General features: G+C 24.7%; 6 protein-coding genes across 8 annotated transcripts; 4 read left to right on the forward strand and 2 right to left on the reverse strand.

Annotated features, from left to right (window-relative positions):
• The first annotated feature begins 807 nt into the window (after nucleotides 1-807).
• LOC122858222 (RNA-binding protein squid-like) lies at nucleotides 808-3043 on the forward strand. 2 transcript variants are annotated; one of them, XM_044160975.1, is made up of 3 exons: nucleotides 808-1106; nucleotides 1286-1885; nucleotides 2097-3043. In XM_044160975.1, exons 2-3 carry the CDS (start codon nucleotides 1508-1510, stop codon nucleotides 2652-2654), a joined length of 936 nt encoding a protein of 311 aa, XP_044016910.1. In that variant the 5' UTR covers nucleotides 808-1106; nucleotides 1286-1507; the 3' UTR covers nucleotides 2655-3043. The 2 variants fall into 2 exon arrangements, with proteins under 2 accessions (XP_044016910.1, XP_044016911.1); XM_044160976.1 differs by having other exon boundaries at nucleotides 808-1885.
• Nucleotides 3044-4935: 1892 nt separating this feature from the next.
• LOC122858223 (E3 ubiquitin-protein ligase SIAH1) lies at nucleotides 4936-7145 on the forward strand. The gene is made up of 4 exons (XM_044160977.1): nucleotides 4936-5883; nucleotides 5951-6198; nucleotides 6272-6511; nucleotides 6599-7145. Exons 2-4 carry the CDS (start codon nucleotides 5967-5969, stop codon nucleotides 6967-6969), a joined length of 843 nt encoding a protein of 280 aa, XP_044016912.1. The 5' UTR covers nucleotides 4936-5883; nucleotides 5951-5966; the 3' UTR covers nucleotides 6970-7145.
• A 1400-nt stretch (nucleotides 7146-8545) lies between these two features.
• Nucleotides 8546-13242, forward strand: LOC122856534. Its single transcript, XM_044158208.1, has 4 exons — nucleotides 8546-9168; nucleotides 9339-9424; nucleotides 9627-11671; nucleotides 11715-13242. Exons 1-4 carry the CDS (start codon nucleotides 8724-8726, stop codon nucleotides 13240-13242), a joined length of 4104 nt encoding a protein of 1367 aa, XP_044014143.1. The 5' UTR covers nucleotides 8546-8723.
• A 689-nt stretch (nucleotides 13243-13931) lies between these two features.
• LOC122858225 (ras GTPase-activating protein 1-like) lies at nucleotides 13932-20230 on the forward strand. The gene is made up of 5 exons (XM_044160981.1): nucleotides 13932-15606; nucleotides 15858-16051; nucleotides 16133-18521; nucleotides 18597-18740; nucleotides 18821-20230. The coding sequence occupies exons 1-5, from the start codon at nucleotides 15559-15561 to the stop codon at nucleotides 18896-18898; spliced, it is 2853 nt and encodes a 950-aa protein (XP_044016916.1). The 5' UTR covers nucleotides 13932-15558; the 3' UTR covers nucleotides 18899-20230.
• On the reverse strand, nucleotides 18937-22889 carry LOC122858226 (ras-like protein 1). 2 transcript variants are annotated; one of them, XM_044160983.1, is made up of 6 exons: nucleotides 22742-22889; nucleotides 22467-22592; nucleotides 21962-22180; nucleotides 21755-21898; nucleotides 21397-21603; nucleotides 18937-21327 (listed from the first exon to the last, which is right to left on the reverse strand). In XM_044160983.1, the coding sequence occupies exons 3-6, from the start codon at nucleotides 22088-22090 to the stop codon at nucleotides 21214-21216; spliced, it is 594 nt and encodes a 197-aa protein (XP_044016918.1). In that variant the 5' UTR covers nucleotides 22091-22180; nucleotides 22467-22592; nucleotides 22742-22889; the 3' UTR covers nucleotides 18937-21213. The 2 variants fall into 2 exon arrangements, with proteins under 2 accessions (XP_044016918.1, XP_044016917.1); XM_044160982.1 differs by having other exon boundaries at nucleotides 22313-22881.
• A 534-nt stretch (nucleotides 22890-23423) lies between these two features.
• LOC122858231 (GTPase HRas-like) lies at nucleotides 23424-24267 on the reverse strand. Its single transcript, XM_044160991.1, has 4 exons — nucleotides 24139-24267; nucleotides 23870-24013; nucleotides 23577-23783; nucleotides 23424-23504 (listed from the first exon to the last, which is right to left on the reverse strand). The coding sequence occupies exons 1-4, from the start codon at nucleotides 24265-24267 to the stop codon at nucleotides 23424-23426; spliced, it is 561 nt and encodes a 186-aa protein (XP_044016926.1).
• Between the last annotated feature and the right edge of the window lie 240 nt (nucleotides 24268-24507).

Below are 24507 nucleotides of genomic sequence, written 5' to 3' on the forward strand. Positions count from 1 at the left end.
GTCGATTTGACGATACCAGCGACGCCTGGCGCCGCGACGTCTCGACGCCCTATCAGCCTTATAAAATATATTTTAACAAATTTCTATATATTATTTAAATTATCGGAAAAATTTTTAATATTCTTTAGATATTTCTTTCTAATTTTCATATTTTTTCCCTGTATTAAATTCAAAATACATTTTCCGAAATTTTCAGCCAAAAAAACCAATATCATCTCGTAAATTTTCAAATCGAAATTTCTATATATTTTTTCCCGCGATCATTTTCAAATAATAAATCTTTTTTACCAACAGAGTTTGAGTATGTAGTTTTAAATAATGCCGCCATGCATTCCACATATGCCATTAAAATCAAAATTCGTGGAAATAAAAAAAAATAGAAAAAAAAATAAATAAATATCAGCGTCTGTCTACACAAACAATTAACAATAAAAATAAATAATAATAATAGACACCTCATGAAAATTAAAAAATATTAAAAAAAAAAAATTAATAATTATAAAATAATTATAAATTGAAAAAATATCTTAAATAATAAATAAATTGTCAACTTGATTTAAAATATGCCAAGTAGTTTTCCATCTTTTTTTTTTTTTTTATGATATTTTTTCTTTGTTTTGTTGTAAAACATGTATGTGATGAACATTTTTGGACAATATTTAGCGGGTTAAAGAGGGGATTTTATGTAGTTTCTTATTGGTTCATTTGTGAGCATCATGAGCATTATATTCACGCGAACCAATTGATGGCAGCTTAGCAAAAGCAAAGGCAAAATCAAGCAAAAGTCAGAGCAAGAAAGAAAATAAACACACACAAACACACATTCACAAAATAATAATAATAACAACAAACCGGAATAATTTGTTTCTTTGTCAGTTGAGTGTATATTGTATGCTGTTGTCTCTTCTTATATATACTAACTTACAGACCTTACAGCTTTGCTTCGTTTCCAAGCAAGCTGCTAAAATCAAGCCGGTCTGCCCGGTACATTTATTCATCTCAAATAATAATTAAATATATTATTTTTTATAATAAAAAAAATAGTTTATTAAATTGTGTTGTTAAATAAATTTTTTTTTATTTAATTTTCAGCTATTATTTTGGAGGTAACAAAACAAAATTTAATTATATTCTTAAAAAAAAAAAAAAAAAAAAAATTTATTTAATATCTGTGTTAAAAATGAGTCAACACGCCGACTAGCAAAAGCAAGCAAAAGAACTCCGTTAATTCGACAATACATGTAACATATTTATTTTTTTTTTCTTTTTTTCCTTTTGTTCTCAGTAAACGTATTTAGGAAACGAGCCAGAATCATTTAAGTGTTTTTGTGATTGTGCATATGTGTAGAGATATATAACTATATCGAAATCATCATCACCATCATCACCATCATCATCATCATCATCTTGAGCATCATTTTGTTGAAAATATAAAGCATATATTAAAATATCAAAGTTGCTTCCAGTTGCTTGAGTCACTTGTGTGTTGAATATCGAAAATATAAGAATGGCGGCTGTTGAGTGTTATCAGAATCAAAATGAAAATCATTCAAGTCCAATGAATGAACCAATGGATGAACATCAAGAACAAGATAATGATGGACAAAATCAGCAAAATAATCAAGGTCAACAAAATAATCAAGCAAGTGCTGGAATACCCGGTAAAGATGATGAACGTAAATTATTTGTTGGCGGACTTTCTCGTAATACAACTGAAAAGGAGTTGCGCGAGCATTTTGGCAAATTTGGTGATATTGAAAGCATATCGGTCAAGATGGATCAGTACACTGGTATATCAAGGGGTTTTGCATTTATGGTTTTTACTAATCCAAAAACTATTGATAAATTACTTGCATCTGGTGAACATTACATCAACAAACGCAAGGTAAAAATTATTATTATTATTTTTTCTTTTTTTTTTTTCGATGCTTCTTTTTGATGCAAAAAAAAATGTATTTTATTTTTATTATTATTTTTGTTTTTTTTGAAATGTTTAATTAATTATTTATTTATTTTTAATTTTTCTATTGAATTTTTCTAAATGCTAATTTATGTAAATTTTTTTATTAAAAAAAAAAAAAATTGATTATACACAGGTTGATCCAAAGCGTGTGAGTAAAAAAGCTCAATATGGAAAAATATTTGTCGGTGGATTGACATCTGAAATAAGTGATGATGATATTAAATCATATTTTGGTCAATATGGTACAATTGTTGAATTACAAGCACCATTTGATAAAACTAAAAATCAAAGAAAAGGATTTTGCTTTGTTACATTTGATTCAAAGGATGTTGTTTATAAATTATTAAAAACACCAAAACAAGTTATAAATGGTAAAGAAGTTGATGTTAAAAAAGTTAAAGTTAATCCAGAAGTTAATCGTCAAGGTTATTGGGGTACTGGTGGTTATGGTGGTTATGGTTATACTGGTGGTTATAACTACATACCAGAATATGGTAATGGTGGTAGCGGAGGTGGTGGTGGTGGTGGAGGTGGTGGTGGTTATCAAGGTGGCTATGATGATAGTTATAGTAATTATGATAATTACACTGGATATGAAGCATTTGATAATAGCACTGGTTATCCAATTGCTGGTAAACCACGTGCAAGTGCACAAGGACCAAGACAGTTCCAGCGACACCAGCCTTATTAATTTTATAATATAATTATAATAATAATATTAATTAATAATAATTCAGTTATCTTCCTACGTTTGACACAAACAATCACAAAAAAAACAAACAATACCCATTATTTTCAATTATATATATTTTTTTTTTCTTTCTTTATTATTTTTCAATTTGTCATCAAACTGTTCAATGGTTCCATGGTGATAACATGCGAGAATGCGAATTTATTATTATTCATTTGAGATTAATATGTAAGAATGATCCTAGATACTACGAAAAATACATTGAGATATTTTTTTTGTTTTTTTTTTTTTATATATATCATTGAGTTTATTGAATATTCTCGTTGATTTAAAATTCAAATATATAATAATTTACGATCAAGCGCTCTCATAGATAAGTCCCTTCTCAACCTCATTCATAATAATAATAATATTAATTATAATTAATAATTAATCATGAATTTGTTTTGATTACTTTATAATTTGTCGTTCTTCTTTTTTTTTTTTTTTTTAATTTACATCAGTTGACAAGTGTGCATTGAAAGAAACATCATGTCTTTATGATTTTTTTTTTTAATTTTTTGCTTTCATAAGTGTGAGATTGTATAAAAAAAAATATAATAGAGTATCTTTACTTGAGATAATGATAAAATTATTAAACAAATGAAAATTTAGAAAAAAAAAATACAAATAAAAATATAAAATATTTTTATTTATTAAATAGAAAAAATGAAAAAAAAAAAAAAAAAAGAAATTTAAAATATTTTTGTTTCATTGTTTTTTTCTGTGTACATTTTTTGTGAGATTTATAAGCTCATAGTGTTTGTTGATACGTAATTACATTTGCATGTAAGAAAGACGATCAAAATTTGAAAAAAAAAAAAAAAGAATATGTCACGCTGAAATAGCTCTAAATTTATGAAAAAATGTAACTAAAAAAATGGTATTTTTTGTCTGATTAAAATCTTGAGATAATGATGGATAGAAAGTTAAAAATAACAATAAAAAAGTCATCCATTTGTAATAATTTAATAATTGTTAACATGATAATAACAAATAAAAAAAAAAAATATTCATATACTGTCCATGCATATACTGTGTATATGTGGAAAAAAAATAAATGTAATATTTATCTGTATGTAAATATATTATAGCCATTTCGATGAAAAATAAAAGAAATAAAAATTAATAAAATTGTGAAAACAAACAAAGATTTGTTAAAAATAATAATGAAAAATGAAAATAATAATAAACATACATTGCGTTGATAAAATGAAAACAATAATAAAAATGAAAAATTACAAAAAATAAAATTATTTTGTTATTACTATTGCTAACTCGCTTGTTTCACCCATGACACAGTGTATATTTTATATTATATATGTTATTATATTCGAATTAATAAAAATAATATTAAAAAAGTATAAATTAATAAAGTGAGTATTCTGCTTTTAATATCTATTATTTTTAAATTTTATAAATCATTTTTTTGATTAGGTATAAAAAGAAAATGATCTCTTTTTCTGATTAATCCTTTTTTTTTTTTTTACACTAAAGTTTTTTTTTTTTATTTTTTTTTTGTTTATTGTGTAATTTACAACAAATGTTGATGATTAATTTTTCATTTGAAAAAGTATATTTATTTGTTTGTTTATTTTTTTTTTTTTTAATTATTTCAATGGGTTTTCTTAAAATCATTAATATTTTTGTCGACAAAATATTTTTTTATTTATTTAATAAAGGGTAGTTTAATTTATGATAAAAATAAAATTAATAAATAATTTAATTGAAGAAATTTATCCTGTATAAATAATGCTTATAAATTTTGTTTTTTTTTTTATAAACAAATTTACAGAAAAAAAATAAAACGAGGATCCTTTCATGAGCTCTAAAAGTGAATTGGTAATTTTATGATTTTAAATGATTTTTAATTTCAGAATCACAGACTAATGTAAAATACAATTAAAAATTTAGAGCCTTTTTTTTCTAACAATTTTATTCTTTTGAATTATTTTCAATTAATTTTCAAAAAAATGTTTTTTCTATTGGAAAATTTTACAGAAATATATTCATTAAAAATATTAAATAAATAATCTAATGCCACACTTTTAAAATTAATAAATTAATATATCGATAAATAAATTAAACTTTAAACTAAAATTCAAATTGTTTATTACAAAAATATATTAATAATTAATTGAAATTAAATTTAAAAACACGCGCCAAACGCTTGTGCTGCTACACCCACACGGCAGATAAAAAAAGCTAAATTAATCAAAATGGCTGAATAAAGTTATGTAGTACATAACACACAACATTATATTTACCATTTATATAAATATATACATATATACATAGAAATATGCTTAGAAATTAGTTGATTTGAGCCCTTCATTGTCCGACATTTAAGTGTCACTTTTTTTTTTTTGTTAATAACTAAAAATTCCCTGTCATTTTGGATAAATTAAAAGTTAAAAAATAGTTAAGTGATTATTGTGTTGTACAATTGGCTTTATTTTGTTGATAAAAAATATTGCTAAATAATTAAAACTATGAAAAAATAGAAAGCCAAAAATTGGCCAAAATATCTAAACATTTATTGGATACGTAATACACACATGCAAACACATCATCTAGGTATCATGAAATTAAATTAATTTACAAAAAAATAACATCTAGTGTCAAACACAAAAAGGAAAAAAAAAGAGCTAAAAAAATTTGGCTTGTTTGGTTTGTTTTTACTCAAAAAAGAACAAAAATAAAAAACCAAAACAAAGGATATAAATAAAAACACATTTTGACAGTTAAAAAAAAAATTATTATTTTGATATAAAAATCGAAAAAATATAATCTAAATTGATCTGAATCATCATCTGTTATATCGCACGTTGATTTGTGTGTTTCGTCATGAGAATTCTTGCGCAACATTTTAATGCTCCAGTGTTATTAACCTCGTAAATTAAAACCACGTTCCATAAATCCATAAATAATATTGTTTAATAAATAAATATATAAACAAATATATTTTAAATAACAATAAATAAACATAAGAAAAATAAAAAGCTACATTATAAATTTTACATTGTTGGATGATGTGAAGGCGTTGTCCCACATCGGCGTCGTCGCCGTCGTGGGTTTTTATTGATGTTTTTTTTTTTTTAAATATATATAACAATAAATATATTGTTTTTGATATTTTGTTATTAAATAATTTATCAAAAATATATTAATCATCATTGACAACAAAATAGTATGTTATTTAATTAATTTTTTTCAAAATTATTTATTTGTTTATTAATATATTATTGTTTTTTCAGAAATTTATAATAAAAAATGTCTCAAATGAATATAAGTAATGGAAAAAGAGGAAGAGGAGTTGCTGCAAGTACATCAGCAACTCCAGTATCTGCTTCAAGTAGTTCAACTGATTTGGCTAGTCTATTTGAATGTCCAGTATGTTTCGAATATGTATTACCACCAATTCTTCAATGTCAAAGTGGACATTTAGTATGTAGTAATTGTCGACCAAAATTAAACTGTTGTCCAACATGTCGTGGTCCTCTTGGTAAATAAATAAATGCTCCTTTTTGTTTTTGCTACTTATAATTATGAATTAATTAAAAAAATTTGTATTACAGGTAATATACGTAATTTGGCAATGGAAAAAGTTGCAAGTAATGTTATGTTTCCTTGTAAATATTCAACGAGTGGTTGTACTGTGTCAATGGTACATATTGAAAAACCAGATCATGAAGATGCATGTGAATTCCGTCCATACAGTTGTCCATGTCCTGGTGCATCATGTAAATGGCAAGGTTCACTTGAAGAAGTTATGCCACATCTTGTTATGAGTCACAAAAGTATCACTACACTTCAAGGTTTGTCATAAATAATTATTCAATTTATTATGCAATTAAAACAAATGTATAATTATAATAGTAATTATTGTTTTGTATTTTTTACAGGTGAAGACATTGTTTTTTTAGCTACAGATATAAATTTACCTGGTGCTGTTGATTGGGTTATGATGCAATCATGTTTTGGTCATCATTTTATGCTTGTACTTGAAAAACAAGAAAAATATGATGGACATCAACAATTTTTTGCAATTGCACAATTAATTGGTTCACGTAAACAAGCTGAAAATTTTTCTTATCGTTTAGAATTAAATGGTAATCGTCGTAGATTAACTTGGGAAGCAATGCCAAGATCAATTCATGAAGGTGTTTGTTGTGCTATTCTTGCTTCTGATTGTCTTGTATTTGATACAGCAATTGCTCGACGTTTTGCTGATAATGGAAATCTTGCAATAAACGTAACAATTTCTATGGTTTAATAAAACTACTAAGTATGTCATTATTATTTTTTATTTTTACATAATATTATTATCATTATCATCAATCATAGTTTGTTTATTTTTATCTAACATAATTTTTTAAATATAAATTAATGCGTAATTGCTGATGAAAGTTTAGACTGAAATAATAAAACAAAAATGAAAAAAATAAATAAATAATATGTACATTGTGGTAATTAATTAATAATAATATAAATTAATTATTATTTAATAATTATGAAAATTTTAATTTTAAAATTAATTCATTATTTATGTTGATAGCGAGTTTAATGTAAATAATAATTACATCAATCTCTCAGTTGAAATTATAAATTTCAGTAAATTAATTATTAATTATTAATATATTTATATTTAATTGAGTTTAAAAAAATAATATCAGCATTGAATTTTAATATCTTAAAAAGATGAAAAAACCCAGCAAACAGTTGAACAGTTAATTCATTAATTATTCTTATTTTTTTTTTCCTTTTTTTTTCTTTAAATATGCCAAACTGCTTAATTATTATTATTAATTAAATAATGTAGTGTTTATTAAAAATACTATAAATTTATAATTTTAATTTAAAACCGTATATTATACTGGAAATATTATTGTTAAATTTATTTCCATGTTTTTCTTTTAACATTTACTTGGTAAGAAAAAAAAAAAATGATATCTATTAAAGTTGTGATAAAAATAAATTTTTCATTCCTAATTAATTATTTAATTAATTTTAATTACTTTTTAGATTTTTATTTTTTTTATTTGCATACAATTTTTTGATCGCTAGGTGTAAATCTACTTGAAAATAGAAATTTGAATAATTTTCTATGTGTTTCAAATAATTTTCATCATTATTTCAAAGCAATTTAAAATAATGATAATTATATTTTCTATATTCTAAAAATCTAGAATCTATGAAATTTTAAAATTTATATTTAAAAGAAATTATTAAAATGTTTCTATGAGATTTATTAGTCCAATTTTGTCTGATGATTCTCATCAATGACGAATGACTATTACAAAAATAAATTATTATAAATTTTCACAAAAAAAAAAGGAAAAACAATTTTCTCCAATTTACATTTAACAGCTTTACAATTTTCTAACAATTTTTTTTTAATTTCAAAATTTTATTCTCATCATTGATAGTTTAATTAATTAGCTTTTCTTCAACATCAAGATCTCATTATTACTGACTAAAAAAAAAAAAAATCATTTGCTCCAATTACCCAAATTCCTAACAATTTTCTTTGTTCAAAATTTCACCCTTTATATTTTCAAAATAACCTAACCCATCTCTATTTTCCAGTCTACCAAAAAGACACCACAAAAAATAATTTTAAATGGTTTTTAAAATATTTTACTCATTTTTGCTAAAAAAAATTATAATGAAATACGTAATACATATATTATCCTTTATTTTTGCAATACATAATTGTTGCTAAAAATGGCCACCAGTCGTTACAATTATTATTAACCGTTTTGTTGAAAAAAAAAAATGTAATAATTATTTTATATAATAATAGACATACACTCATACATTGTTGCTGTTGTTGTTGCTGAAATGGGTGACAGTCAAGAAGACTAGAGAAAAAAAAATAGGTAAACATATAACAATAATAATAATAATAATGACAAACAATGACAAGAGAGAATGTTTTTATGATATGATAAAAAAGAGGGGATAAATAAATAAATAAAAATCGAAAGAGTGGGGGGTATATACCGCGCGCTGGATAATAAAATCAAGATGGCTACCAAGGAGAGTGCGAGCACCACCGTGTCAAACAAGGGATACAATGTCAATAGTGCGTTCAAGCGTGTCAATGAGGACATTTTATATGATAATATAATAAATATTAAAAACAATAATATAACATGTGATAATTGTAAAAAAAAAACACGTGAATATATTGATAATTGTGATAATAATAAAATTACAAAGACGCCCTGTGGGACGCCCACAGATTTACTCACTGCATCATCGTCAAATAATAATATATTATTTTGTTGTGAACACCAGTTGCCTAAATTAAATAATACATTAAATAATAACAATATTAATAATGACATAAATAATTTGACAACTGTCAATACAAGTGGAATTGCCAAGTGTTTTAATAATACCAGCATGGATCAACAAAAATTTCGAAATGACGCGAACATATCTAATTGTACATTGCAAGAACAAGAAGGTAATATTTTTATTATTATTTATATCATATATATAGATATATATTTATTTATATTACTTTTGTTTGTTTTTATTAAAATGAATTAATTATTTATATTTTATTTTTGGTGTTATTGTTTATACTGTAATAATGGTTGTTTTTTTTTTCTTTTCTTTTTGTTATTTGTTTAGATAATTTAGAAAAAAATTGTCAACTGGATGAAGCAACAACAGTGAAAAATCATGAAGATTCAACATCTTGCAAAATTCCAGTTAGTGTAAGTGTTGATTAAATGTTTTTTGATGATTTAATTAGCTTTTTCTTTTGCAATTAGGTCAAATTAATTGAAATTAAAAGCTATCAATGAATGTAATATATTATTGGTTTATTTAAAAATGAATATTGATAAATTATTTTGTATAATAGTTATTGGAGTAAATTAAATATTAAATGGTAATTTGTATATTGTTTTTTTTTAGGCTGATACAACGACATTTGGCAGTGATCCAATATCAGAATGTAAGTTGGTAGAAGTTAAATTGGACGAGTGTGGTAATGTGTCAAGTAAAACACCTCAATTGGGTGAAAGTCCACAAAGTACAAGCAGTAATATTATTGTTAGTCCAAAAAGTCCAGATTATCCAACACCAAGAGTATCAACAACACCACAAAGTCCAGATACAACTTATGTACATTCAAATATATCAATGGATACAGCAAAATGTCCATTAAATGAAACAACAACAACAACAACATCTTCATCAAAATTAATAGACAATTGTGATGAAAAGTTATTATTAATAAAAAATAATCAAATTAAACAAGAACCACCAGATAAAATATCTGAAAGTGATAATAATAAATACAGTGATAATAAAGAATTTTTGTGTAATTCATCAGTGAAAAATGAGGCATCAAGAACTCAAGTGTTATCATTAAATTCAACATCAACATCATCAACAATAATATTACCAGTTGAAAAACAAAATAAAGAACATAATGAACGACCAAGATGTTCACGTTGTTATAAAAGAAGTAAAATAAAAAGAGCATCAATTGGTGTACAGTGTAAACGTGATCGTAGTAGTCATTCATCATCAACAACAGCAACAACAACAACAACAACAAATAAATCACATACAATAAAACTTCCAATTCCATTAACTGGTTCAAATGTAAATTTACGATTAACTTTAGAAACAAAAAATTGTAAAACACTTAATAATAAAAAAATAAGTAAACAATTTGATCAACTTGAAGGTTTAAAATATCGTAAATATATACATATTGATACATATCCAAATGGTGGTGCAACAGTTGTACATATGTATCAAGATGAAATTGATGTATTATCAAAAAAAGAAATAGAAGAACTTGGAAATGAATTTTTTAAAGTTGTATTTGGTGAAGATGATAATGGTAATGCATATAATGTTATGGGAATTGTACACAATGCAGCATCATATTTACCAGATTTATTAGATCATATGGCTGATAATTATTCAACGTTAACTGTTAAAAATGGTATATTAGGACGTAATAGTGATATTGAAACAACAACAATGTTACAATATAAAGAACAAGTTTATAAAGCATATAATAATGGTACAGTACGTTATGGTCCATTGCATCAAATAAGTTTAGTTGGTACTGTACATGAAGAAGTTGGTGGTTATTTTCCTGATTTACTTCAACGTTTAGAAGAAAATTCATTTTTAAAAATGACAATGCCATGGGGACCATTGTCTGTTGTTAAAATGGAAACACCACAAGAATCAAATGATGGTCCAATATTATGGATAAGACCTGGTGAACAATTAGTACCAACAGCTGAGATTAATAAAAGTCCATGTAAACGTAGAAGAACTGGTATTAATGAATTAAGAAATTTACAATATCTTCCACGTTTAAGTGAAGCCAGAGAATATATGTTTGAAGATCGTACAAGAGCACATGCTGATCATGTTGGACATGGTCTTGATAGAATGACAACAGCTGCTGTTGGTGTACTTAAAGCAATACATGGTGGACAAACATATGATTCAAATAGAATAACAAAAGATGTTGTTGCATTTTATGCTGGTGATTTTCCAGATCTTGTTGAAAAATTACAACTTGATCTTCATGAACCACCAATATCACAATGTGTACAATGGATTGAAGATGCTAAATTAAATCAGCTAAGAAGACAAGGTATACGTTATGCAAAAGTTAATTTATATGATAATGATATTTATTTTCTTCCAAGAAATATTATACATCAATTTCGTACAATATCAGCTGTATCAAGTATTGCTTGGCATGTTAGATTAAAACAATATTATCCAGATACATCATCAAATATTAAACATAATCGTACAATACCTGAAAATACAAATCATTTTAAAGAAAAAAAAAATGATATAACAACATTAACAAATGTATTAGTTGATGAACAAAAAGAAAATACAGATAGACAACATATGGCTGAAAAAAAAGCTAAAGAAAGAGCTGCTGAATATCATCTTCAGATCATTAAAAAAAAGTGAACATGATAATGATCAATCAAATAAAGTATTAAGTAGTAGGTTTAAAAAAAACATAGTGATAGACACATTAAGTCGTTCAGTTAAATCTGATCATCGAACAAGTACAAGTAGTTCTGATAAAAAAAAACATGATAGTCATCAAAGTCAAAAACGTTCAATAAATCATCATACGAGTTCAAGTAAACAAGAACACAATGATGATAATAATTTTGAAACAACAACAGCAACAGCAACAATAACAACTAAAATTGATGAAAATATTGTTGATAAAACAAACTGTGAAACTACAACAACGCCAACAGTATCAACAGCAACAGTAACAGCAACGACGTCGACGACAACAACGCCAACAACAGCACCAGCTTCACCATGTCAGTCTATTCAAGAAGATACAATACTACCTGTTGATAATAATCAAGAAAATAAAATAACAACAATTGATAAAGAATTATTATTATCACGACAATCAATTGGAAAAATTTATGCAAAAGAAGTTGTTGATAAAGCTCTTGAAATAGCAATATATAAATCAAAAACAGATGTTGTTGAAGATGGTGGTGTTGATGAAATTTGTCAATCATTAAGATTAGCTGTAACAGAATCTTCCAAACCTATTATTGATAAAATTAAAATAGAAATATATGAATTTTATCATGAAAAATATAATTCAACAATATTAAATTTTAATGAAAATCTTGAAATACTTGAATCTGAAACTTTAAAAGCATTTTTTTCAGAAATGGAACTTGCTACTGAAAATGCTGTTAAAGCATTAATTGAAATGGCAGAAGAAGAATCTAAAGAAAGAATTAAAAAAAATATTTTAATTGAAGAAAATACAACACCACCACCTTTGCCATTATTATCACCACCGCCACCACCACCTCCTCCTACTTCTCCACCTCCACTTCCGCCACCACCACCACCGCCATCATCACCTCCACCGCCTCCACCACCACCTCCTCCCCCAACAACTCCACCACCTCTACCACCATCACCATCTTCAGAGCCAACAGAAAAAGTACAAAATAATATCGAGATCTGGCCGGTACCAGAAAATTCAATAATTCAATCAATACCAATTCCTATTGATAATAAAAAATCAACAATTGATACAAAAACAAGAGATGAAAAATCATTAAACACAAATGAAATTATAAAAGATCATAGAGATAAAAAAGATAAAGAAAGAAGACACAGAGAAAGAAAAGATAGACGAGAAAGAGATCATAAAAGACATCGAGATAAAGAATTTTCTTCATCAAAACATAAATCAAATAAATCTGATCATTCATCATCATCACCGTCATCATCATCATCATCAAGTAAAGATGATAAAAAATTTGATAAACATAAAAAAGAATCAAAACATCATACAGATAAATCTAAAAGTATATCATCATCAACATCATCTTCAAGTAATCGTGATGAAATAAAAAATCAAGACAATTCAACTACAACATCATCAACATCATCAGGACATAAAAGAAAAACATTAAATAATTCTGGCAATAAAGATGATGTCAAAAGATTATGTACTGGTGATGGTGTTAATGGTTCAACGTGAATAATTAAAATAAACATCACAAAAAACATAAAAATCAACTATTTTTTTTTTTCTTTTTTATCAATTTAATAATAATATATTAATCAATTTAATAATAGTCATCATAGAAAATTGAATAATTTATTATTAATTAAATTTATTTATAATAATTATTTTATACAACAAAAAAAAATAATGGATTTGCGACGATAATTCTCAGTGATACATCCAAAAATTGGTATTACCTTGTAAATATAAATTTTTTTTTTTTTTTTTTTTTTCAATTATATAAATAATAATACAGTAATTTAAATTATTTATGAAAAATTACATATTTTATTTATTATTAGTATATATAAATATATATTTAATATATTGTAATATTAACAGAATTATTATTTTCTTTTTTTTTTTTTTTGTATTTTGCTTTGCTGCAATTTATATCAACATGATATTAAATTTTTTTTTTTTCCGGTGTTTGTATAATGTACATCTTAATTATTATTATATTATTATTAAGTACATATATATAAATAAACAATACAATATATACAAATGAGTATATATTTATTTTTTGTTAATGAAAATATTGGTAGAACAGCGAGTATCTTTTGGAGAAATGAATTTTTTAAATTGTCTCAATGATAGGACCAAAATTAACGTCGTTTTTACAACAATAATATTGTCTTTCAAAGTTTCAATGATATTTTCTTTTTTTATTTATTTATCTTCTTTTTATAATGCTTATTATTATTTATTTAATTTGATATGCCAAATTGTGTCAATTTTACTATTAGTAAAATGTTTTTCGATTTTTGAATAATTTAAAGATGAAGCTTTTATGGAATTAATTTGTTTTTCGTTTGATAGCAAAGATATCAAATGGTGCATATAAAAAAAAATATATATGATATATAATAAATACAAAAAATATATAAATACAAGTTGGAAACAGTATTTGTAAATATTTATAGGTATATATGAAAAATATTTATGCGTGAGGTAATTGAAGTTGAAATTAATTTGTTGAAAAATTTTTGATTCTGCTGATTTTGTTGTCTTTAAATTGAGCAACAGTTTTTTTTTTTTTTTCAATCAAAACAAAGAGGTTTATAAGAGACTTGACCAGCAGGGTTTTGAAATTTCTAATGAATTTATTTTGAGAATAATACGTCATATATACACAGCCTAATAAAAGAGTAGTTATTACATTACTGTAATTATAATAATTAAAATAAAATTTAATAATCACATTAAATATAACAAATAAAAAAAAAAAGAATTTTATAATCAGACGTATATTATAGAAATAAAATGAAAAAGTGTTAAAAAGTTTATGTAGATATTTATGATGCACTGAGATATGCACCACAAATTCGTTGCAATTATTCGTTGAATTTGCAATGTCTAAATGTTTGAATAAAAATCTATTCGATATGTATATATTTTGTAAATAACTAAATGTCAAAAATGAAAAAACTTTAGAATAAAACAAATATATAAAAATTGATTAAAATGTATAAAGTATTTTTTGATTTTTTTTTTTTTAATTCCAGGAAAAAAATTACATGAAAGGATGTGAGTTTTGCTTGCTTGCATACATTTTCCTATGTGGAAAAATATTTCGTCAATTAGATTTTTCCTTGGAGGCATTTTTCCGCAGTTAAATTTGTTAATTATTAATATATTTTTTGTGTTAGAAAAAAAGGTAAAGGTATTTTTATAAGACTGTCTAAAAGATCAACAAAAAAATAATTTATAAATCTTAAATATTATTTAAAAATCTAATTGTTTATAATTTTTTTAAAAGCTCAACTTGAATGAGTTGAATTTTCAATAGCGGAAAATGGATATGCGGAAAATTGAGTTTCGAATCGAATAAAAATTTCTGCGCCTAGTGCATATACGAGTTTGTGCGCAGATGAGCAATTTCTACTCCAAAATAATTTCGAAATTTTACTATTTGCTGTCAAATAAGTCAATAAAATATTTTACTATGATTATTTAAATTACGTAGGACATTATATAATGTTAAAATAAATAATTAAAAATTATTATTGCTAATAAATAAACAATGTAAATTTACCTTAAACAGTTCAGTTGCAAGATGGATGACATGGAGAAAACGTCAATACATTTTGTATTTCGAAAAATTTATTTGTTATTAAATTGAATTCGATTATACTTAATTTGTAATGTTTATGAAAATATATATGTGTGTAAGACAGATGTAAAATGTGTTTTTGATAAAAAAATATTTGTATTTTATTTATTATTTAATATATAAAAATTAAAAAATTAAAAAAAGTTTTCTATTATTATAAATTTGTGATTAAGATGGCTGAATTTGTACGCGGTGGTCCTAGCGTATCAAATAGCTCAAAGGTATTAATATTAAATTTATTAATTAAATTATTTTATCCTTTAAATTAAAGTTATTATAATTTTTCTGTATAAATTTTTAATGATATATATTTCTTTGTGTTTGAAAATGCAAACAAAAAAATTAGTCATTGTGTGTGAAACAATCATTTTTTTGTGATAAAGAAAGAGAGAAAAAAAATAAAATAAATTAGTCATCATCATTAACAACAGGAAGAGTAAATGATTAAATTGTATATTTTTTTTTTTTTTAGACTGGTTTTCAAATTGATCATCCAAGTAAAGGTGGATCACCAAGTACTGGTAGTGAAGATGGAGGTCCAAATGAATCATTCAATGTTGAAAATGAATTTGATCCATTTCTTGAAAATATACCAGATGATTTGCAAGACATGGAAGAGCCAGATAGTAGAAATAATACACTACTTACAGCTCCACCAGAAAATCAGTAAATATATTTATTTATTTTTCTTTATAATATTTAGCTTGACATATTTTAAATGTTATTTATATTTTTTAAAACAACTAGATGGTATCATGGACGTCTTGATAGATTCACATCCGAGGATAGACTATGGGATACAAATAAAATGGGAAGTTATTTAGTACGTGAAAGTGATAGAAAACCAGGAAGTTATGTATTATCATATCTTGGTCGTACAGGAATAAATCATTTTCGTATAACAGCTGTTTGTGGTGATTATTATATTGGTGGACGTCAATTTAATAGTTTATCTGATTTAGTTGCTTATTATACACATTGTTCGGATTTATTAAAACGTGAACGTCTTATTAATCCAATACCACCACCAGAACCAGTTAATGATAAAAAAAGAATTGTTGCAATATTACCATACACAAAAATGCCAGACACTGATGAGCTGAGTTTTCAAAAAGGTGATATATTTTTTGTTCACAATGACATGGGTGATGGTTGGCTATGGGTTACAGCACATAGAACTGGTGAACAAGGTTTAATATTTCGTGATTTAGTTGATGATTTAGATGAATCAATTGATCCAAATACTGTATTTTCATGGTTTCATCCAAATGTAACTAAAAGTGAAGCTGTTGATATGCTTGTTAAAGCTGGTCCTGGTAGTTTTTTAGTAAGACCATCAGATAATAGTCCTGGTGATTATTCATTATTTTTTCATATTAATAATCAAATACAAAGATTTAGAATTGAAAAAAAAGGTGTACGTTATTTAATGGGTGGTAGAACATTTGAATGTCTTGATGCTGTTATTAATCGTTATCGTAAAGAACAAATTGTCGAGGGACATACATTGGTACAAGCTATGGTTACTGATCCAGATGGTAGTGTACGTGTTAATAGAGAAATTCAACATGCTGAAAAAATATATGCAACATTACGTGAATGTCGTGAACAATCTGGTGTTAAAAAAACAAAAGGTATTAAAATGCAAGGTTATTTAGAAAGAAAATCAGAAAAAAATAAAAAATGGAAATCATTATATTTTGTTCTTGTTGTTGATGCATCAGATACACATCTTTATTTATATGATAATCCAAAAAGAACAAAACCAAAAGGTCTTATTGATTTAAGTTGTGCATATTTATATCAAGTACATGAAAGTGTATTTGATAGACCACATTGTTTTCAAATTGTTGAACGTGCATTACCATGTTTATCAACAATAACATATTTATCATCAACAAATTCTGAAATATCACAAGAATGGATTAATTCAATAAAACCATTATGTGTATCACAGCTAACAAGATCACCAAAAGTATCACGTTTACGTGAATTAAGATCATTACATTTACATATATTAGATGCACATAGATTACCATATAAATTAGTACCAAATCCATTTATAATAATTGCATTAAATAATGTTAAAGTTGCACGTACTAAAAGTAAAACTGGTACACAACCATTATGGGATGAAGAATTTATACTTGAAGATGTACCATCAGATGTTATGAGTTTTTCATTGACATTATATAATCGTGGTAAAAGAAGTAAAGATACTGAAGTTGCTGAGGTATCTGTTGAATTAACAAATTTACCAAATGGTGAAGAAATTGATGAATGGTATCCATTAGCTGGTGTAACACCAATTGGTGAATGGGGTGCATTACGTTTACGTATACGTTATAGACATGATTTAGCAATGCCACCAGAAGAATATAGTCCATTACAACAATTATTATTAGATCCTGAATTACATGTTGTACGTGCATTAGCTGATGTTTGTCATCTTGATCGTGTACCACTTGCTAATAGTCTACTACGTATATTTAAACGTGAACGTAAAGAAGCTGATTTATTACGTTCATTAAATCAAGCTGAAGTTGATAAAGAAGATGAAACACCAACATTATTTCGTGCTGCAAGTTTAACAACAACATTAATGGATCTTTATATGAAATCAGTATGTACGTCATTTTTAAAAGTTGCATTACGTGATACTATTGTTAAATTAATTGATAGTAAACAAAGTTGTGAACTTAATCCAACTAAAATGGATTCACCAGAGGATGCATGTAGTAATGCTGAATTTTTATTACAAGTACTTGATGAAGTTACACTGAGTATATTTACAAGTCCTGATTCATGTCCAAAAACATTGAGATATATTTGTGGATGTTTACAAAGAGCTGTTGTAACTAAATGGCCACATGAACGTCTTGTTAGAACTCGTGTTGTAAGTGGTTTTATATTTTTACGTTTACTATGTCCAGCAATACTTAATCCAAGATCATTTAATTTAATTGCTGAGCCACCACCATCAGCTGCTGCTAGATCACTCGTTATGATTGCAAAGTGTCTACAAAATTTAGCAAATCTCGTTGAATTTGGAGGCAAAGAACCATACATGGAAGTTGTTAATCCATTTATATTAAAAAATAAAGAAAGAATGGTTGTTTTTCTTGATCAAATATCGGTAAATATTTTTTAACTAATTATTTTATTTAGATAATGAAGAAAAATTAATTTATTAATCTGTAATTGTTTGTAGAATATAACTGATAAACCAGAATCTGAAAGCAATGATCCACGTAACAAGACTAATTGTGTATCAGACACAGCAAGAGATCTAGCAACACTTCATCATATTTGTGTTTCACATTTACGTGAACTTCAAGTACTCTCAAAAACTCAGGTAAATATTCAACCAATTAATTCCTAAATTAATTGTATAAATAAAATAATTAATAATAATACTTTTGTTCTTCATTTAAGGCAACAATTAAACAGCTAGTTACTGTCACGGAAATGCTGAGTAAACATAAACAAAAATACATGGAAATGATACGGTAGTAATTTCAAAGATAAAATATATCCAAAAAAATAATGCATCGAAATACCAAACATAAATGGCGCATAATAATAGACTACGAAAGTCTATTAAATAAATACTTTTTAATTAATCAAACTATTAAGTCAACGAAAAAAATTGACATAAAAAAAAACAAATATTATTTTTTTTTTTCTTTTGAATCTCTAGGCTTTATACAAATAATTATGTTATACAAAAAAAAAAAATATATATAGATATATAAACAAAGTAGATATAAATGATTTTTTAAAATTTAAATTAAAAAAAAAAAAGCAGTTTAAAGAGAATCAAATGTATCAAGAGTAATTTTTGATGATTCAAATGACTATTGTTATTTGAATCATTAAAAATATTTATTGAGACAGTTGATTTTATTTAAGCTGCACTTTTTATTTATGGCTTTAATTGTTTAATTTGTTGACACTTAAATGTACGTTTTAATTTTTGCTTAAAGTGTATCAAATTTTTAAAACCAGAACTTCAATTTTCATCTTACAAACTTTACATTAGTCTTATTTTTTAGGTAATTTAATGATCTTTGTAACAATTACTCACACTTTAATTACAAAGCTCATTTAATCACCTAAAAATCCATATAAATATAACGAAAAAAAATTGATTAATTAATTAATTTGCAAATACATTCAAACTTCAACGAAATTAATTTATTCTTGTGAATAAAATAACTAAAATTAAATGAAAAAAAAATAAAACTGTATTTGTTATAATATAACAACAAAACAGTACAGTATCTAAATTTTAATTTGGTATTTTTTATTCTTAATTGAATAGATAAAAATACGTCTTCACTTGTATATCCGCCAAATGTGTATATTAATAATTTGGATAATTTTTCTATGGCCATAAAAAATGGCCCAATAATAATTTAAACCCAAATTATTTTTAAAATAATAATTATGTAACGCGCAGTAGTAATTAAAATGAAAAATAATAATAATACGAATTAAGTAATTCAATTAATAAAACGTAACAGACTGACGTGCCATTCTATTTCGTATGTGATTAGAAAATAGTTTATACATTATAAAAATGATCTATATATTATATACAATAATAAATATATATTTAGCATCAATAACATGACAGTGATATAGCGACATGCATAATGACGTAAATTAATGTACGATGATTTTATATTTACCTAGTTGCTTCGATAAAATAATCAAAATATAAAAATGTAATTTGATGTAATGTATAAGTCAAATTTTACACCAACCCCCTCTTCAAGGCACTAGGTAATTTTTTTATTTGTTTTTCTTTTTCACTTTTAATAAAAAACAAATTGATTTATATATAAACTTTTTTATTTATTTATTCAAATTAACTTATGACTAACTAATTAATTATTTCTTTGCAGAATTCACAGTTAAATGCCATCACATGGCATATTCAAAGATTAACTTTGATGATTTTTTTAAAATTATGATAATGATGGTACTTGAAAATAGTTATTAACATGTTATTATTTACTAAATTTTTTTTTTTTCTTTCATACGAAAACTAGTGAACACTATTTCATTATATGTATATTGAATTTTAATAATAGATTAATTTTTTGAGAAATATTTTTAAGCTAAAAAATTTACAAATTAAGAAAAATTTTTGTGGCAATTTTGCAGGCATTTAGTTTTGTCACAGAAAAAAAAATGAAAAATAGAAATAGCACTGAGTATAGACAAGGGATTATTATTTTCTTTTTTTTTTTCTTTTTCTTATGTATTTTATATTCACAAAATTTGCCGAAATAAAAATATATATATTTTTCATATTGCATAACAATTAGTTCAACAAGTTTGAATGGCAAAAAAGAATATAAAATATTATTTGAATAATCGTGATTAGAATTACATATTAAACAGTCAAAAAATGTAAATAAAAATTGATTAATTATTGGACAATATGAAACACTCGTGGCACATAAAAAAAAAATATTGCCATGAATTAATTTGCGCGTTGAGTTTAGAAATATTATTTGTTTGCAATGAAACTAGTTTAATAATTATTTGACAACACTTGTTTATGTTTTTTTCTTTTTTAAGAATAAAAATCTAAAGAGTATAAATTCATTTTGATATTATAAACATCACTGATATAAGAATTTGTTCATTGATTAATTGATTGTTGTTTTTTTTTGTAAAAAATTGTGCTATAGTCATTTGAAAATATCGAATCAAAGCAAGCTGCAACATATTTTAAGGCTTTTTACAATCTAAAACTTGCATATTATTATTTTTTGTTTAATTTGTCTTTGTTTTATTTACGTTAACTGGATTATTTAAAGAAGACAACATCGTATTCTTCTGTTGCTTGATGTACCATCACGTTTACGTCCCCAATTTTTTTTTCCACGATTATCTTTGTCTTTTTTTTTTTTTCGAATTTCTCTTACCTTAATAAAACAAAAAGAAATATTTTATTAAATTTATCATTAAAACAATAATATTTATAATTAATTTACCAAAGTGTAGAATGCATCATCAACACCCATTCTTGTTTTAGCTGATGTTTCAACAAATGGTACACCATATTGACGTGCAACTTCTCTTGCTTGTGTCATATTAACAGCCCATGATTGTTGTAAATCACATTTGTTACCAACTAGTACCATTGGTACTTCTTCTGCATCTTTAACTCTTTTTATTTGTTCTCTATAAGTTCCTATATCCTGTTATATTAACAACAACAAAAATTATAAACTCTGTTGTACTTTAAAGTGGCTATACATAAAAACACATTTCTTTTTTTGATGTTTCAAGTGTTTGTTATGTACCAATAGCTATGTTTATTGTTTAAATTAATAGTTGAATTATAATTACCTCAAAACTTTTAGCTGAATTTACTGCAAAAACTAATAAAAATCCTTCACCAGTTCTCATGTACTGATCTCTCATTGCACTGTACTCTTCTTGACCAGCTGTATCTAAAATATCCAACAAACATGTTTCTCCATCTATAACAACCTGCATAAATATAAATTAAAATTAATTAACATATTTCAATGATGTATTTCACAATAATATTACCTGTTTTCTGTATGAATCTTCTATCGTTGGATCATACTCATCAACAAAATGATTTTGTATAAGTTGTATTGTCAATGCTGATTTACCAACACCTCCAGCTCCAACAACAACTAATTTATATTCTGTCATGGTATTTTTTTATATTGTTGTCTATTATTTTTTTTAAATTATTGTTTATTAAATTTATTTTCCTTTGTTTCTATATAGTTAAATTTTTTTCTAAACAAAACAAATAACAACACAATAAAAATATTAATAATTAATAAACAAAATTACCTACATGTTGTTTACAATAATAATTTTTTTTTAAATATATATTATAATATAAAAAAAAAGTAAATAAATAAATACCAATAATTAATTTGCTCAAATGGAGTAAACTAGTAAATTTTTTGGAGCAAAATGTCGGACTTGTATCAAGTAACCATTATTGCTATTTCTTATGTAAAGAAGACAGCTGTGGTGCCCAATGGGCGTAACTTTTGTAAAATAATAAATAACTTACACTTGATACTCAAGACAACATCTCACTTTTTCTCTTGATTGTTTTTTTTCTTAGTCACTTATTGTTATGATGAGCACTGAGTCATTTGAGGCTAAGTCATCTGGATGTCAGGGTTGCCAATGAGCTCTACGGAATTTCAATAAAAAAGGGAGTTGTACAAATTACAATCTATGAAAAATTGAGTAAATTTTACTCTTTTTTTCTTTTGAAAATAAACTAATATTATTTGTTATTAAATATTTAACTGATGCATTTTTTTTGTTTCGAAATATTACATGTCATTTGATCAGGTACATTGAATTAATAAATTATTATTAAAGTTAATTATATTTAATATAATTATTAATAATATTATAAATTCACTTGTTGGGGAGGGGTGGTGGTGAGGGATACACTTGTTATCAAACACTTTGACACACATATGTAGCCAGAGCCACACACATGCACAATTGAGATGAGTTTCGAAATTTACGTTTCGAAATATTTTAAGATGGCGGCTTTTAGTAATATGTAATTTTTTTGTTGTGGTAACTTTGATGTTACATGATTATTTAAAAATATTTTTACAATAAAAATATAAAAATAAATATTTAGAGCGAAAAATAATAGCGAAATTTCTAGTGACGTAAATAGATGAACGATTGTTTTATTTCTATCAAAGTTTTTCAAATGAAATAATCGAAAAAAAAAAATATAAAACAATTAATAATGTAATTTGATTAGTCAAATTTTTTAAATGTAATTATTTTTATTTGTTTTTCCAGAAGAGAATAAATTAAATTTGATATAAAGGATTGTTTTTTTTTTTTTTTTTTTTTTAAAAAATTAAGCTGTTGTCATTAAAAATAATAAATCAAAGACAAGCTGCAAAATGTATACGTTTTAATGTTTTTTAAAATCTAAATATTGTATATTATTGTTTTGTCTTTTGTGTATTTCTTTATTTAATAATATAAGTTAAAGAATTGAACATCGTTTTCGGAGTGATCTACGATTATTTGGACAATTTTTGACTTTTTCTTTTCGTATTTCTCTCACCTTAAACATTATAGTGTATTTTATTAAATTATTAATACAAAAATATATTAAAAATATTTAAAATTAATTTACCAAATTGTGAAATGCATCTTCAACACCACATCGTGTTTTAGCTGATGTTACAAAAAATGGAAAACCATATTGACATGCAAGTTCTTTTGCTTTTATAATATCCACATCCCATGGTTTTTGTAAATCAGACTTGTTACCAACTAATACCATTGGTACATTATCTCTATCTTTAACTCTTCTTATTTGATTAATGAACGTTTCAATTTCCTGTTAATAAAAATAACAAAAATTATATACTATCACGACTGTAAAGCCATTTGATATTTTTTAAAATTAATAATTTAAATATATACATAAAAACTTTCTTCCAAATTTAATGCAAAAACTAATAAAAATCCTTCACCAGTTCTCATGTACTGATCTCTCATTGCACTGTACTCTTCTTGGCCAGCTGTATCTAAAATATCCAACGTACATGTTTCTCCATCTATAACAACCTGCATAAAAATAAATTAAAATCAACTAACATGTTCCAATGATGTATCAATTAATTTAATTTAATTTTTACATTTTTATTTTCCACTATCATTTAAATAAACTCTCAAGATAATTTAATAATTACCTGTTTCTTGTATGAATCTTCTATCGTTGGATCATACATCTCTATAAAATGATGGTGTGTAAATTGTATTACCAATGAAGATTTACCAACAGATGCAGCTCCAACAATAACTAGTTTATATTCTTGCATGGCTATTTTTTTAATTGTTGTCTATCAAATATTTTTTATAAATATTTTCAGCAATTATTAATATTATAAAAAAAGTAAATAAATAATTAATGTTTTTAATTATTGTAAATGACAAACACAGACTGAGTGTTACTCTCGACAAAAAAGTATCAAAAATATTATTGACTTCCTTATTCAATTTTTTTTTCCTTCTTATTTTGTTGGTCACTCATTTTTATGATAAGCAATTAAAAAAAAAAA

This window comes from Aphidius gifuensis, linkage group LG5 (genome assembly GCF_014905175.1).
Source record: "Aphidius gifuensis isolate YNYX2018 linkage group LG5, ASM1490517v1, whole genome shotgun sequence".
Taxonomy (NCBI): Eukaryota; Metazoa; Arthropoda; class Insecta; order Hymenoptera; family Braconidae; genus Aphidius; species Aphidius gifuensis.

Excerpts from the sequence above, each read along its gene's own strand:
- LOC122858226 (XM_044160983.1), bottom strand. The coding sequence starts at position 22,090 with ATGACAGAATATAAATTAGTTGTTGTTGGAGCTGGAGGTGTTGGTAAA. Across the intron at positions 21,604-21,754 it reads ATTCAGCTAAAAGTTTTGAG|GATATAGGAACTTATAGAGA; the intron begins GTAATTATAATT and ends TTAATATAACAG. Across the intron at positions 21,328-21,396 it reads ATGATGCATTCTACACTTTG|GTAAGAGAAATTCGAAAAAA; the intron begins GTAAATTAATTA and ends TGTTTTATTAAG.
- LOC122858222 (XM_044160976.1), top strand. The coding sequence starts at position 1,508 with ATGGCGGCTGTTGAGTGTTATCAGAATCAAAATGAAAATCATTCAAGT. Across the intron at positions 1,886-2,096 it reads ATTACATCAACAAACGCAAG|GTTGATCCAAAGCGTGTGAG; the intron begins GTAAAAATTATT and ends GATTATACACAG.
- LOC122858223 (XM_044160977.1), top strand. The coding sequence starts at position 5,967 with ATGTCTCAAATGAATATAAGTAATGGAAAAAGAGGAAGAGGAGTTGCT. Across the intron at positions 6,199-6,271 it reads AACATGTCGTGGTCCTCTTG|GTAATATACGTAATTTGGCA; the intron begins GTAAATAAATAA and ends TTTGTATTACAG. Across the intron at positions 6,512-6,598 it reads AAGTATCACTACACTTCAAG|GTGAAGACATTGTTTTTTTA; the intron begins GTTTGTCATAAA and ends TATTTTTTACAG.
- LOC122856534 (XM_044158208.1), top strand. The coding sequence starts at position 8,724 with ATGGCTACCAAGGAGAGTGCGAGCACCACCGTGTCAAACAAGGGATAC. Across the intron at positions 9,169-9,338 it reads TACATTGCAAGAACAAGAAG|ATAATTTAGAAAAAAATTGT; the intron begins GTAATATTTTTA and ends TTATTTGTTTAG. Across the intron at positions 11,672-11,714 it reads CTTCAGATCATTAAAAAAAA|GTTTAAAAAAAACATAGTGA; the intron begins GTGAACATGATA and ends ATTAAGTAGTAG.
- LOC122858225 (XM_044160981.1), top strand. The coding sequence starts at position 15,559 with ATGGCTGAATTTGTACGCGGTGGTCCTAGCGTATCAAATAGCTCAAAG. Across the intron at positions 16,052-16,132 it reads ACAGCTCCACCAGAAAATCA|ATGGTATCATGGACGTCTTG; the intron begins GTAAATATATTT and ends TAAAACAACTAG. Across the intron at positions 18,522-18,596 it reads TTTTTCTTGATCAAATATCG|AATATAACTGATAAACCAGA; the intron begins GTAAATATTTTT and ends AATTGTTTGTAG.
- LOC122858231 (XM_044160991.1), bottom strand. The coding sequence starts at position 24,267 with ATGCAAGAATATAAACTAGTTATTGTTGGAGCTGCATCTGTTGGTAAA. Across the intron at positions 24,014-24,138 it reads AAGATTCATACAAGAAACAG|GTTGTTATAGATGGAGAAAC; the intron begins GTAATTATTAAA and ends ATTTTTATGCAG. Across the intron at positions 23,784-23,869 it reads ATTTGGAAGAAAGTTTTTAT|GAAATTGAAACGTTCATTAA; the intron begins GTATATATTTAA and ends TTTTATTAACAG.